The sequence below is a fragment of the Lemur catta genome, chromosome 15, assembly GCF_020740605.2.
Source record: "Lemur catta isolate mLemCat1 chromosome 15, mLemCat1.pri, whole genome shotgun sequence".
Taxonomy (NCBI): Eukaryota; Metazoa; Chordata; class Mammalia; order Primates; family Lemuridae; genus Lemur; species Lemur catta.
The window spans coordinates 52,579,189-52,593,808 of record NC_059142.1 but is presented as its reverse complement, the minus strand read 5'-3'; the positions used below and the strand labels follow the sequence as shown (position 1 = coordinate 52,593,808).

The 14,620-nt window shown below is 51.3% G+C and overlaps 1 protein-coding gene across 1 annotated transcript; it reads left to right on the top strand.

Moving 5' to 3' along the window:
• The first annotated feature begins 7,397 nt into the window (after positions 1-7,397).
• On the top strand, positions 7,398-14,406 carry WBP2 (WW domain binding protein 2). The gene is made up of 8 exons (XM_045569946.1): positions 7,398-7,652; positions 9,816-9,924; positions 11,041-11,176; positions 12,135-12,227; positions 12,814-12,948; positions 13,182-13,304; positions 13,795-13,871; positions 13,982-14,406. Exons 1-8 carry the CDS (start codon positions 7,399-7,401, stop codon positions 14,033-14,035), a joined length of 981 nt encoding a protein of 326 aa, XP_045425902.1. The 5' UTR covers position 7,398; the 3' UTR covers positions 14,036-14,406.
• Positions 14,407-14,620: the final 214 nt, after the last annotated feature.

Below are 14,620 nucleotides of genomic sequence, written 5' to 3'. Positions count from 1 at the left end.
TGAAATAAGCCAGTCACAGACAAATAGCGTATGATTCTACTTATGTGAGGTGCCCAGCGTAGGCGAACCCCTAGGAAGTGGAATGGGGGTTGCCAGGGGCTGAGGGAGGCAGCATGGGGAGTTAGTGTTTAACGGGGACAGAATTTCTTTTTGGGGAGATGAAAAAGTTCTGGAGATGGCTGGCATGATCATTTCACAATGATGTGAATGTACTTAAAGCCACTGAACTGTACACTTAAAAATGATTAAAATGGTGAATTGTATGTTATTTATATTTTATCACAAAAAAAAAAAAAAGAAAGGAAGGAAAAAGAAAAGGACAGTGGCCATGGAAAGAGTCCTAATGGGGCTGGGGGAGGGAGGGACATTTCCAGGGATGACCTACCTAGAAGAAGGGATAGCTGAGGCCTGAAGGACAGGCAGGAGCTGGCAGGACAAAAAGTGCGGGTGTGGGTTCTGTCTAGAGCACTCCTGGGGGGTGAGAGGCAGGAGGTGACAGGCCAAGTCCAGAGAGGCAGAGCCTGGTAAGGATTCTGGATTTTCCTAAGAGCGATAGGAAGCCATGGAGAAACAGTTTTGAAATTTCAAAAATCACTTTATTATTTTGGTGAGAAATAGGTCTAAGAAGAGAAAGAAAAGGAGATAGGAACAGCTAAGGTACCCCGCCTGGCATCTCGCCAGGGAGATGGAGTGAAGCCCCCCAGTTCTGGGAGGGAGGACTCAGAAATAGCAGGGAGGGGCCAGACCCGTAAGAACCTCTCCTGGTCTCTGTCTCCTCCAGCTCCCTGGCACAGAGGTGTCCCTGCAGCCATAGCTCCTCTGTACTGGGACAAGGGACCTCTTCAGAGCTGACGCCGCCTCTTTCTGGCTTTCTGGGGTTTTGGAGGCACAGAAGTGGAAACGGACAGCAAGAGGTTTGTATAAACAGTCCAACAGCAGGAATCGCTCAGAACAGACCTTGCAGATGTGTCTGGGGACGCTGAACTTGACGGAGCTGGGAGGTCCAGGCTGGGAAGCTCAGGGTGGGGCCCATCTCCATAGCAACCAGAAACAGCTCCAGACATGCCGCTGGCCCTGTCTCCAGATGAAGGAGCAGGGAGCTTGTGTTCTTGAAATACCCACAGTCAAAGAGGACTCACCCAGAAATAGCCTATTTCCACATCACCAGTGCCTCGGCAGCGGCGAATGACGGAACGTTAGGGCTTAATAAGAGTTTTCTTTCTCTTACTGGCTTATCTGGAAGATGACAACTGGCCACGTGAAAAAAATTTAGTGTATCGCGCACAAATTTGTTCCATAACACTTAGATACAAGAAATGTCCATTTTGGTATTTTTCCTAAATCAAATAAAATTCAGTTATGAGCTGTCCTTTGCCAAGAAGTTAAGAAATTCAACTTCAGGCATGTTTTGGGGGTTTTCACCCTCCGTAGAATAATCATGTGGAGTTTTCATAGTGCCCGGAGGATGAGAGAGCTTCTAACCTGCTGTCCACCGGGGCCGCTGCAGAGATGCCCACTGTCTGCGCCCAGGGCATGGCTGAGGCTCTACTCCCCTGGGCCGGGCGCTGTTGGGAGTGTGCCAAACTATTGTATCTCAGCTCCAAATCCATCATATTAATTTGCTAGGGCTGTCAAACAAAATACCAGAAACTAGATGGCTCAAACAATGGAAATGTATTGTCTCACAGTGCTGGAGCCCAGAAGTCCGAGATCAAGGTGCCAGCAGGGTTGATTCCTTCTGCGGCTGTGAGGAAGAATCCATCCCCTGCCTCTCGCCTCTCTCCTGCTTCTGAGGGTTTGCTGATGATATTTAGCAATCCTTGGCTTGCAGGTCTCCGCCTTTGTCCTTGCATGGAGTTCTCCCTGTGTGCATGTCTGTGTACAAGTTTCCCTTTCTTACAAGGACAGCAGTCACATTGGATTAGGGCCCACCCTAATGACCTCATCCTTAATTATGTCTTCAACACTATTTCCAAATAAGGTCACTTTATGAGGTACTAGGGGTTGAGACTTCAATATATGGTTGTGGGGGGTACACAATTCAACCTCTAACAACCACCCTCTAAACTCTGTGACACTGTGGCCGGGCCTCTGAGAGCCACGTTTCTCCACTGCCCGCTGCTCCCTGCCAGGCCCTGCCAACAGAGGGGCGCTAGAAAGGCCGGCAGGGCTAGAGCTGTCGGCTGCTTCCTGCCTGCTCACGTCATCTGCATTTCCCCAGGAACGCTGCTTCACGGGGCAGCTGCAGTTCCTCAGCAGCAGCTGAATGCAGTGTCCACTCCTTCCATCCCTTGCAGAACCAGCTACCCGGAGCCCCCTTCAGAGACACCAGCACCAGCCTCAGTGCCCCTCCTCAGACGGCCGGGTTTTAGTTCCCTGGCGCTCCTCCTTCAAGCCTCTGTTTTAGTGATTCCAACGTTTCCTTTTGGTCCCCCGACCCCAGGCTTGGGGGCTGCTTCTGGTGGTTGCTACCTCCGTGTCACCTGAAAATTCTTTTTTCACCTTTTCAGTTACCTGGTTACCTAACTTTATAGCTAGTTGATTCTCATCGTAAATCTCTCTGTTCGAGTAGCTTCTGTGGTGTCTATCTCTCGACTGGACCCTTTAACACAAGCCCAAACTACTGTTCTTGGCCTTCAGGCCTCCGCACTCCCCACAACCGCACACCACCGCAGGGGATGGCTGTGTGGGAGCAGGCCTGGGGTCTCTACACCAGAGGATCCCCCAACTCTGTTCCTCTCCCTGGGCTTTGGAAGTCACCTCTTCCCCACTCGGGCAAGCCCCTCGCCCCTTCTAACCCTCTGGCTCCTACAGCCCCAGCTGCACACAACAGGCCTTGGCTCCCAAAGGCCCGGGCCTTTGTATCTTCTAAGTATCTGGCAACCTCTGTGCTCAGCCAGCGCTCAGACAGAAACTGCTGGAGAAGCCATGAGGCCGCCCTGGGAGTAGGAGGCTCTCCTACCTCCTGACCCAGGAGGAAGAAAACCTCTCAGCCTTTTGAGTCTCCCACTGCGCGTGAAGAGAGAAGCAAACATTAATATCTAAAATAACTATCCCGCCATACCAAGAGATTGAAAAACTCCTGAATCACACTGATACAAACCTTCAGGACCCTTATTTGGGAACCATAAACAAGGGACAGTTTCAGCTCCAGGAGTTGGATGGGCGCGGGCCCAGTCTCCAATGGGGGTGGGTGCTGTTTTCAGCTCCAGCCCTCTCCTTCCCTCCTCCCCGAACTCCACCAGCCCTACCCCCTATCCTTTTTCTGGAACATGGATTTTCAAGTTGAAGATTATAAACTCAATTTAGGGCATAATTACTAGCAATTTTTTAAAAATGACAAAATATGGTAGAAAATTTCAGAGTATATCACACTATAAAATAAAAATCAGGCCGGGCATGGTAGCTCACGTCTGTTATCCCAGCACTTTGGGAGTCTGAGGTGGGAGGATTGCTTGAGGCCAGAAGTTTGAGACCAGCCTGGGCAACAGAGTGAAACCCCATCTCTACAAAAAAATTTAAAAATTAGCTGGGCATGGTGGCATGCACATGCCTGTATTCCCAGCTACTCTGGAGGCTGAGGCAGGAGGGTTGCTTGAACCTAGGAGATCAAGGTTGCAGTGAGTTATGATGATGCCACAGCACTCTAGCCTGGGTGACAAAGTGACACTCTGTCTCAAAAATTTTTTTAAAATAAATAAATAATAAAATAAAAATCAAGCTGGGCAAGGTAGCAGGCACTTGTAGTCCTAGATATTCAAGAGGCTGAGGTGGGCAGATCCCTTGAGGCCAGGAGTTCAAGACCAGCCTGTACAACATAGCAATACCCCCACCAGCATGCCCCACCATCTCAAAAAAAAAAAAGTCCTAAACCTGGGGGTCTTGGGCAAATCTTTTTTTTTCTTCCAAATTTATTAATGTGCAAAGGGGATAATCATGGAGTGATTACCCTCCCCACTTTTGTTCAATTTTTTAAAGCTGCTGATGTAATTCAGTCTCCTTATGGAGAAAAAAAAATAACATTCATGACAAAATGTTTAAACAGTTTTTAGATAAATTTTAATGGGGTCAAAATTGTTCTGGGAAATTAGTTGCTTACCCACCCACCCAGCTGTTGTCAGTCAGAAGGCCAGTGAATTCCGGCCTAACAGTGGCTAACAGTTCTCATTTTCTATAAAACGTCCCTTCCCGGAGGCAATCTTAGAATTGGACCGCCAGGACCCTTTTCTTTTGCTTGCAAGATTGCAGTAAGACTTTGCCATGCTCTTACAACTAAAGCAATAGAAAAATTTTCTTCAGCAGCATATAGTAAGGGTAGGTATTGTTTCAGGAAACATATTTTGTTAGGACCTATTCAGCCAGGGGCCAGCCCACACAAACCTACTGGGGAGCCACCCATCCACCAACCACAAGAGGGAGGAGGGAAGCAGGCTGGTCAGGTCTGGATTCTGAAGGCTTCTACAAGAAGCAAGGATCAGTTCTGGAGCGGTTGCTGTCTCTGAAGAGGGATTAACTGGGGATGGGGTGCTGATATGAGGTGAGCAGTTTAGTGCTGGGGCCTCTCTGTTAACAGTTGGAATTGCAAAGCCAGTCTAGGGTGTCACTGGTAAGAAAGCAGCCCTGGCTGAAAAAGGGGGTCACTGTGCCATTTTAGGACAGCGGCGTGACCTTGGCCTGTTTTTTCTATTTGTCTGAGCTGATTTTTACCCTTTCAGTCCTAAGCAGGTTTTTACTTTTTCAGTTTCACTTATAAATATACATGTGTGTGGTGGGTCTTAACATAAAATATATTTCTTACTGTGGGTCAGGATAAAACACATTGAAAGCCATCATCTGGTAAACTGTTTGGCAACCTTTTTAATGGCATGGCACACATAGAAAATGATTACTTGTTCAGCACAAATAATATTTATTTGGGCCACTGGGGCAAACAGATGAATCTTCTTGGAAGCCAAGAGGTGATGGTTCAGGGGTTCAGCTACCGGCTCCTGCCTGGCTGGTATCTCAGCCATACCTGCACCCCTTCTTCCTGCACCACTCAGGAAGCTCCGGTCTGCAGAACACGAGCAAGTACAGCTCGGCAAAAGAGATCATTACTGGAAACGGGCAGAGCAGGGTACAAGGCAGGAGGAGAGGTCTGAGTACTGAGACCTGGGCCCAGAGGCCTCTTACTGGCGACCACATTTGGCAAGGAACTGTCATCATTGAAGCCCTTGTGTGAGTACTGGAAATGACCAATTTCCCTGCAAGGCATGGGAGCAGCCCTAGCAATGCGTTCACAAGGTTATATGTTTTCATAAAACTTACAAATGTTGGACATTCTAGCCGGAATCGGTTAAGCCTGCTATCTCTCTCCGCTTCGACTTCCTCTTCATGACATTTCCCCTCCTGTCAGGAGGTCTCTGAGTGGCCACCACACTGTGTATCCATAACTGTGCATTTCATTTCTTATAAAGAGTCTCCAAAATTGTATAAGCTTCAAGCCCGCAAAAACCTGGATCTGCCTCTGCCTCCAACCTAGTTTAGTAAAGGAGTGGGGTGGGGCTGGACGGTTGCCCACCTTCCCATTCTGGTCCTTGTAGCAGGATTCTTGCATACCTATTGCTGGGTGAATTCCCCCTTTCTTTTTGAAATTTATTATTAATATTTTAAAAGCACATAGTAAAAAAATTAAATAGTGGCTCATCCCAGCACTTTGGGAGGCCAAGGTGGGAAGACTGCTTGAGGCCAAGAGTTTGAGACCAACCTGGGCAACATAGTGAGACCCTATCTCTACAAAAAAATTTTTTTTAAAAATTAGCTGAGCATGTGGCACACCCTATAGTTTCAGCTCCTTGAGCCCAGGAGTTTGAGGCTACAGTGAGCTATGATTGTGTCACTGCACTCCCGCCTGGGTGACAGAGGGAGATCCTGTCTCTTAAAAAAAAGATCCAACACATGCAGCAGCAAGAAATTAAAAAAAAAAGAGAGTAAGAAATATTTATGTTTTTTAATTAAAAAAAAAAGATAAACAGTGTAAAAGAGTACAATCCACACCACACTGAGTCCAAGCCCAATCTCCAGACACATGCCTCAATGGGATAATGCCACAAACATCTTATGGTGGATCTTTCCAGAAATTTTATGTCTGTATCTTATTTTTGATACAAATGCAAGTATATTCACACACCATTCTATACTTAACAAAACCTTGACAATTTTTCCCTATCAACACATACAGTTTGACTCAATTCTTGATAAAGGCTGCACAGATTACACGTGCCAAAATTCATCTAACCATGTGGAGCAGATTTCATTATGACCATCCTTAATTCACTGCACTTGTCTTGCGAGGTCTAACCTGGTCTTGCACAGGACCTCACAGAGGGCTGGTTCATGATCTTTTCTAGTGAGATAGTTTTTGTTCTTTCACATAGGCAACCTCCCTCAAAAGCCAAGTCAAGCAGGTGGGTCACGAAGTTGGTCACGTGTCAGGAAATCGGTTGTGTGCTTAAAAACAGACTCTGATCCCTTAAGATTCACAACGCCCAGGGACTGCCACGTGGGAAGTGAGGCCCCCTACCCTCCCTCTCAAAAGATTCCCCTGGGAGGTGGGGGAGTTCAGATAACTGCAGCTGCTCAGTGGAGGACGCCCAGCGCTGGGTCACGAGCTGAAATGAGTCAGCCCTATTTTGTAAGCCAATGTTACCCGGCTGCGGGTTTCTCACTGTGCCTAGTTCCATTCAGTTATTCCGAGTCTTGTTTAAATCTTCCAGCGGGGACCCAGCGGGGCGGCCGGACTACGAAACCAGAATATTCTACAGGGAGCAGCGCCACCGCGAGGCCAGCTGGGGTGGAGGCGGCGGTGCGGTGGGCGCCCTCCCAGCCTGACAGTGATCGTCGTGGGGACATCGGCTCCCTCCACTGGGAAATCCTCGCAGCCCACCCTGGAGGCTCAGGGGTAGGGTCTGGTTAAAGGCATGGCAGTTTATTCGGACTCAGCCAGCCCACCACATCCTGGAAGAGACTGGGTCGCCAGCTTATCTATGAGGCTGCAGTGACTCCCAAGTTAGGGGGCATAGTCACTTAGGAAGTGCACCATAAACGTCTGCTGAGAGAGTGAAGACGCCCCATTAAGTGACTGCTTAGTGTGTCACACGTCAGGCTGTGTTCGCGTGGGCTTCCTCAGCAGTAAACGTCCAGGATTACGCCCCTCTGAGGAGCCAAACTGTTTATTCCGGTCCCACTGAGGAGGCGGGGGTGGGGTGTGCACAATCCTATTGGTTCTGCAAACAGTGGAGAAGCTCCAGGCTTAGGAGAGACTACAAGTTCCAGAATGCAACCTTCCACCAGCAGAGGAAAAGGCCGAGGATGCGGGAGCAATGCCTCCTGGGAATTGTAGTCCTCAACTGGTTTGTGATGCAGGCGGAACTAGGGGGGAGGGGAGAGGGAGTAAACTATTACCATGTGACACCCGGGATCAGGTGGTTGGTCCAGCCTCCGCACAAGAGCTGTGATTGGCTGACTCTAATACGAACGACGCCACTAGGGGCGGGCCGAAGAGGGGCGCAAGCGCACTGCGTTGCGAGTCTCGGGACCCCTTTCGGAGAGACCATGGCGCTCAACAAGAATCATTCGGAGTGCGGCGGAGTGATCGTGAACAACACCGAGAGGTGAGAACACTGTGGAAGGATCCTGGGGGACCGAAATTTGGGTGTCAAGGACGTGGGTGGTGGGCCGTGGGCTGCGGGCGGTGGAGAATAAACCTGTGGAGAGGAAAAATTGACGGAGTGTTGTCGGTGGGGGTGGGTAACGGCTGGGGGCGGGGCTGGAAGGTTGGGTGGGCCGTGGAGGAGGGGCCGGGATGTTGCGATCAGCTGGGGCCGGGGTGGGGGGGGCGGCTGGATGGGGACGGAATTTGGGGCGACAGGTGGGGCCTAGGGGTGGTTCTTGAGCCCCTTCCCGGAGTTGTGACTTTGAGTTGGGAGGAGCCTCAAACAAAAGTATTTGTCATTTATTGGACGTTTACTACGTTACTACGTGTGAGGCACTGCGTCTCTTCTACCTTCTGTAAAACATAACTCTGTGCAGCTGAAACTATTTCACGCACATTTCACAGGTGGGGAAAGTGAGGCTCAGAGAGGTTTAGTAACTTGCCGAGATCACAGCTGTGTAACAGAGATGGTAAATTCCAGTAAAGGAGTCTTAACTCCAAAGTTAATAGGATTAACTATCAGCATATAGCCTTCCAGTACATTCCAGAATTCCTCAGGTTCCAGGTGAGAAACTGAGGCCTCACAGGTGAAATTAAATAGGTGACTTCTGTCAAGCATCTAACACGGTTCCTGGCACTATGTGGGTCGTTGTAAAGGTTAGTCCTTGCGTCTTTCTCTTGAAAGCCTGTTGGCTTGGGTCATTCCCCAGGACAGAGGTCTTCTAATGTCAAGGTTCTTTCTACTCCACCGTCCCCACCCCTTGCCTAATGCAGTCGGTCTCTCTTCCAATCTTTTGGCTCCTTGGATGGCTTCTCTCTCCTTTTGCTTCTGGGGTATTGAGAATCAGACCAGCAAGCCCTGGGTTGAACTATGCTGACCGTAAATCGCCTCTTAAAGACAGATGGAGCTTGGGAGGAACCTGAGTCTCCAAGGCAGACATAGTGGAGTTAGAGCCTTGTACCCAGCTAAGGCCAGCACCCAGTCAACCTGTCCCTTGGGGAGACTTGATGAGTCAGAGGAGAACACCTAGGGTGACCCAGACCTCAGAATGTTGACTTTCCCTCCATCTTTTTACCTGCTCAGAGTCTGATGGGCCCAACCTGTTCCTGGTAATTACTTCTTTTCTCTGAGCTGTCCTTCTGTTTTTTTGTACCAGTTCTCTTTCTCACTTTAACCCTTTCCCAGTCAAGAAAGTGGTGATATTTGAGAGGAGGGAGCAAAGGAACCATATGAACTTGAACCTTTTTATCATGTAATCAGAGAAACCTCACATTGCTTACTGGTTTGTTGATTCTCTGTGTGTGACTCATTTCCCAGGCTTGGGCAGCTTTTGATGCCATTTGGTAACATCTCTGGGAACTGTTTTTCTTTCTCTTTCAGTAGGACTTTTCTGGGACAAGAATGTATCTATCCCACTGGGCCTTCTACATGGCTTAGGGCTCAGTGCTGCTAAATAAGGGTGTGCCTTGTTTTGGAAAGTGCTTCAGTCTCATGTCTGAATAAGTGTGTCTATGTTAACTGAAGTTTAAGTCCAGGATTCAAAATTTGATATTTAAAATAGTGAAACTTTATTCTTCTAGTCATGAACCCCCTTGACAATGATGAAAGCTATGGACTTCTCTTCTCAGAAAAAAATGCACATACGTGATCATCTCAAGGGCTTCCTGGACAGACATCCCTGAAGACCCAGCTTAAGAACCCCAAGTTTAAAAGAACCTCAAAGGAAGCCATTTTGAAATGTGCAGAGTCATGGCTTAGACATGTTTATATATTGAACTTGGAAAAAAAACCCCAAAAAACAGATCACCTATCACAAGAACTTAAAAGAAGATAGAATAGTTAACCCAGATAATCTAACCTGCCTTGAGGGATGGTGGCTGAGCCCTGCAGCTCTTTTACTGTGTTGGTCACTTGGGAGCTGTGCAGGTGGGCTTTGGGAAATTCTGTAGAACCCTAACTTACCTATTCCATGGCTGTATTAATGGTTTCAACACAGCCCTGTTGAGACAGTTAAGAGAAATGACATGCCAGGCAGCTGCTTGGGAGGAGGGCCCAGTGTTTGGGGGTTACATCACATCTCCATACTGACTCATGAGGGCCTTTCCTCTTTTCTTATCACAGCATCTTAATGTCCTATGATCATGTGGAACTTACATTCAACGATATGAAGAACGTGCCAGAGGCCTTCAAAGGGACCAAGAAAGGCACTGTCTACCTTACCCCTTACCGGGTGAGTTGCACAGCAGGATGGTTGGTTTGGAGGCTCGTTACTCTTGGAGGTGATGTGAGTCTTAGCCTTAGGTTTGCCTCAGCCTTGTGAATCAAGTGGCCTTTGAACGCTGGTGAATGTTAGTGCCTCACTCTGCGTGTTTCCCTGTCACATGCTCCTGGATTCTAGAACCACCAGCCTCTTTGTGTAGCTAAACTGACCACTGGGCAGTGAATCCAGGCCAATTCCAGAGCTGCTGCTGCAACATCTCTATGTACTTGGATGCAGCTGCTGGGATGACTTGGGTCTGGAGGCAAGAGACTGTTATCATTTTGACTTCTGTAAGGGCAGCCCAGGAAGCCTTGTGCACATCCAGAGTGGTAAAGGCGGTAAACAGGACACAGTCAGGTGGCCTCAGCCTCCGTACTGGCAGAGAGCCCGGCAGCGCCCTGCAGTGAGAAATGCCAGACTGCAGAACAGGCCTTGCCCAAGTGTTACTCACTGGGACTCAGAGATTGAAAAGCACAAGTAGATGTTCTTGGAAAAGGATCACTGCCGGTAGCTACTCAAGACTTAGTCTTAAAGGCAGCTGGAAGAAGAGCGACACATCTTCAGGTTTTAATCTCCACAACTCAGCAGATAGGGGAGTCTCAAAACCCACCTCTGGAGGCTCAAGTTGGTGTCTTCAGTCACAGGTTGAAGTCATGGGTTTAAAACCCAAGGAGTTCTCCAAGCATAGGATGCTCTTGTTGCTGTTTCAGCAGGGTGACATCTATGGGAAGGTTACAACAGTCCCCTTTTTCCTGGGAGCTAACGTGCCCCCCCCCACCCCGCCATCATTCTCGGTCCTGCAGAATTCAGGCTGGAGACTCCCCCTTTCAGGAATCCTTCCCTGCCTCGGCTCTGCCTGCTCTTCCCTAGCTTCGCAGGCGCCTTCACTTACGTGCCACCTCTGCCACCTCCACACTGCCACTTAAATGACAGCGCAGTCTGTCCTTCTCACATATGCTGTCTGCAGAGAGCCCTGAGGCTGCCAGACCCTGGGAGCAGACTCACCACACACAGGCAGCAGTGGGAGGCGCTGGCAGAGGGGGCTGTGCTTCAGGTGCTGATGGCCCTCGACCTCTGTCCCTGCAGGTCATCTTTCTCTCCAAGGGGAAGGATGCCATGCAGTCCTTCATGATGCCATTTTATCTGATGAAGGACTGTGAAATCAAGCAGCCTGTGTTTGGTGCAAACTACATCAAGGGAATGGTGAAGGCCGAAGCAGGAGGTAGGTGACAGGGAGCTCAAAGACATGGAGGGGGCCTCTAGGGAGGTGCCCTGGGTGCCTGTGACTGCCGCCCTGGGGATGTCCTCTTTGGACCCTTACCACCCTAGCCTTGCCCTCTTCCTAGCTCTGGATTAACATCAAGAGGAGTGGCTGGGCTGCCAGCTGGGCAGCAGAGGCGTGGTTTGGTTGCTACGAGCCGGGAAAATGCTGGCATTAAAGATGGCAGCTCAGATCACCTTTTCAGAGAGTAAAGTCAGCATAAAGACTGTAATAAATAAAGATGCTCATTGTGACCTGGGGAGTAGGTACAAATTTTAGATTTGGGAAGGAGCTGCGTGAAGTTCTCAGGAGGGGCCTTTTCATAAGAGCCAGGAAGAGACAGCTGTCCCGGGAAGCCTGAGGGGCCCAACTTTGTGGCTGGCTCTTTTGTAGATACCAGAGACCTCTGCATTGAACCTACTTCCCCCTTCACACTCACCCAGGCCTGAGCCTTGCTATTGAGGAGCTCTTGGTCCTCCTTTGGAGAGCAGCCAGGCTAGAGGGGCCAGGGTCCGGCGTTTGGCCCCTCAGGAAGACAGGTCTGCTCTGAATGTGAACATCCGTTATTGCTGTGTATACTTGCTCCAGTGAAGCTGTTGGGTGCTTTATGGGCACAGAGAGAAGTCCCTTTGATGTTCTAAAACCAAACCAAGGTGGCCTTAGTGCCTGTGTACTTACTGGGCCAGGGGTGGGAAGACAGGCTTGTTCCAGGAAGGAAAAGCCCGCTGTTCCAAAGGTGGGAGTGGGTGCGGAGGAGCCAGAGCAGCCATGGCACGGAGGCAGAAGCCCCAGTCACGTTGCAGGCCCTTTCCCTACGGCCCCCAGGTCGTTGGTGGGGGCCTGGAGAGGACAGATGGCCTTCTTTTTGGACATCACCTCTTCTTCCCTGCTGCTTATTCATGGTCCATCCCCTTTTCAGGTGGCTGGGAAGGTGCGGCTTCCTACAAGTTGACCTTCACGGCAGGGGGCGCCATTGAGTTTGGACAACGGATGCTCCAGGTGGCGTCTCAAGGTATTAAGGCTCTATAGATTCGGGGCCAAGGACACGTTTGTGTGGAGGTTTTTCTTTTTGTTTTGCTTTTTAAGCACTCAGGAGCTAAGTGTCTGGGCACCGGGTTGACCGGCCTGAGAGTCAGGAAGGAAGCCTGCCCCGTACCTCCTAGGCTGGGTTTCCCCTGCCTGGGGCTGGTATATGACATTTGACAGAGCTGTTTGGACTCAAGGACATTTTACTACGGTTTCATAAAAACAAAAAACCCAGCCATTAAGCTACCATTTAGCAACCAATCTAAATCCCCAAGCCCCGTGTTCAGCAGACACCCTCCCCGGCCCCTTCTGCACCTCTCGCCGAGCCCCCATCCTGCCCACCTCTCCTGCCTGTCCTTGCCCCTGCTCTGACCTCTCCCATCCTCTCCTTTCGCCTCATCCCTGACCCACGCAGACCCAGAGGTGGGTGGGGAGTGGGCTCAGGTGGGGTAGGGCATGTCTGCTGGGCACAGGCTTGGGGCTCAGCAGCTCCCCTCTGCAGGCAGCGGGGCCACCCTCTCCCAGCCCCCAAGGCAGGCGACACTCATTTCTCTCTCCCCTTGTACTTATAGCCTCCAGAGGTGAAGCCCCCAATGGAGCCTATGGGTACTCTTACATGCCCAGCGGGGCCTATGTCTTTCCCCCGCCAGTCGCCAATGGAATGTACCCCTGCCCTCCTGGCTACCCCTATCCACCGCCCCCACCTGGTGAGTGTGTCCTTTGCTGCCCACCCTCACCCCTCCCACTAACTACCCCCTCCCAGGCCAGGGGGCTGTAGAAGACAGACTCATTCCTCCAGCTGCTTCAGGACTAACAAGGAACTGGAGAGGCTCGGGGGGTGCCAGCCGAGGGCTGGGCTGTGCGGCTCCCAGGGAGGCAGCCTTCTATGGCAGCATGGCTGGGGCGGTCACCAAGTCCCTGTCACTCTCTTGCCAAGCAGAGTTCTATCCAGGACCTCCCATGATGGATGGGGCCATGGGATATGTGCAGCCCCCGCCACCGCCCTATCCTGGGCCCATGGAACCTCCAGTCAGCGGCCCTGATGTCCCCTCCACTCCTGCAGGTAAGGCCCCTGGGCTGCCTCCCTGAGGTCGTGCAGAGAGCCTCAGAGAATGGCCAGAGGCTGGCCGGGGAGCCCCACATGATGGATGAGCCCTGGCCTGGGGACTACCCCAGGGGGCCAGCAGGGTGGGAGCCTTGTGGTGCAGAGCCAGATTCCAGTCCCTCAGTCCCTTAGCCATGTACCCTGGGGCCAGGAAAGTCACTCAGTGTGCCTGAGTCTTCTCATCTACAAACAGATGGTTATGGTGCCGCCTGGTGGGGCGGGGTTGGGTTGGGGATTAGCTTGGGTAAGACAATGTGACAGGGCTGGAAGGGACAGTGCCAGTACATGGCAAGTGCTCAGGAAATTTTAACTACTGTTTTTACTGATGGACCTGGGCCCCCAGCACCAGCTGCCCTGGGCCTTGGGGGTCGCAAGCTGAGCTCAGTTCCTGGGGAAGCCACAGGAAGGGAGGGCTTGTCGCCAATGCCAGGTGTGTTTGCTTTCACAGCCGAAGCCAAGGCTGCAGAAGCAGCTGCCAGCGCCTATTACAACCCAGGCAACCCACACAATGTCTACATGCCCACGGTGAGTGGGGGTAGCCAGCCCCTCAGCCACAGAAGCTGGGAGTTAGGGACAGGGAGACCTTGTCTGGTTTTGGACCTTCCAATGTGATCTTTCCTTTTTTCCTTCTTTAGAACCAGCCTCCGCCACCTCCCTACTACCCCCCGGAAGATAAGAAGACGCAGTAGACCCACTCACCTCCCTGCCTCTCACCCAGCTCACCTTCCTTCCCCTCCCCTGGGGCTGTGGCTGGGGCTTGGGGAGGCGAGGGAGGGCCTTGTTCTTCCTCTAGGTCTGATTATAAACAGTCACCAGAACTAGCACTGTGGGACAGAGGGGCCCCTGGCCTCTGGAAAGATGCCACCCAGCTTCCCATGCCAGCTCGGAGCCCGAGGCACTGCTCAGCACACTTCCCTCACCATCTCGGGGGCTCCCCTTGGGAGCACAGGGTGTCCCCCTTGTTCCTGTTTTGCTCTCGTAGTTTCTCCCCACAAGGGACTCTCTGGCCACCTCCTCCACCTCAGTCCAGCTCCCTTGGTCTGGCAGCCGCTGCACTCGGGTCGCCCGCCCCCGGCAGGCCTGCTCCCCTTCCCTCCCCTGGCCTGTGCCTGGCGAGGAAGGGACCGTCAGCCCACATTCCATGCGCCAGGCTCCAGCCCCGGCCACACTTGCCTCCCTTCCCTTCCCTAGCCTTGGTCATGCTCTTGCCACCTCTGTGTGACTTCTGAAGCTTTTACATGAGCTTCCAGGGGTTGGGTGGTGTCGGGGGTGAG

Excerpts from the sequence above, each read along its gene's own strand:
- WBP2 (XM_045569946.1), top strand. The coding sequence starts at position 7,399 with ATGCAGGCGGAACTAGGGGGGAGGGGAGAGGGAGTAAACTATTACCAT. Across the intron at positions 11,177-12,134 it reads GGTGAAGGCCGAAGCAGGAG|GTGGCTGGGAAGGTGCGGCT; the intron begins GTAGGTGACAGG and ends TCCCCTTTTCAG. Across the intron at positions 13,305-13,794 it reads TGTCCCCTCCACTCCTGCAG|CCGAAGCCAAGGCTGCAGAA; the intron begins GTAAGGCCCCTG and ends TTGCTTTCACAG.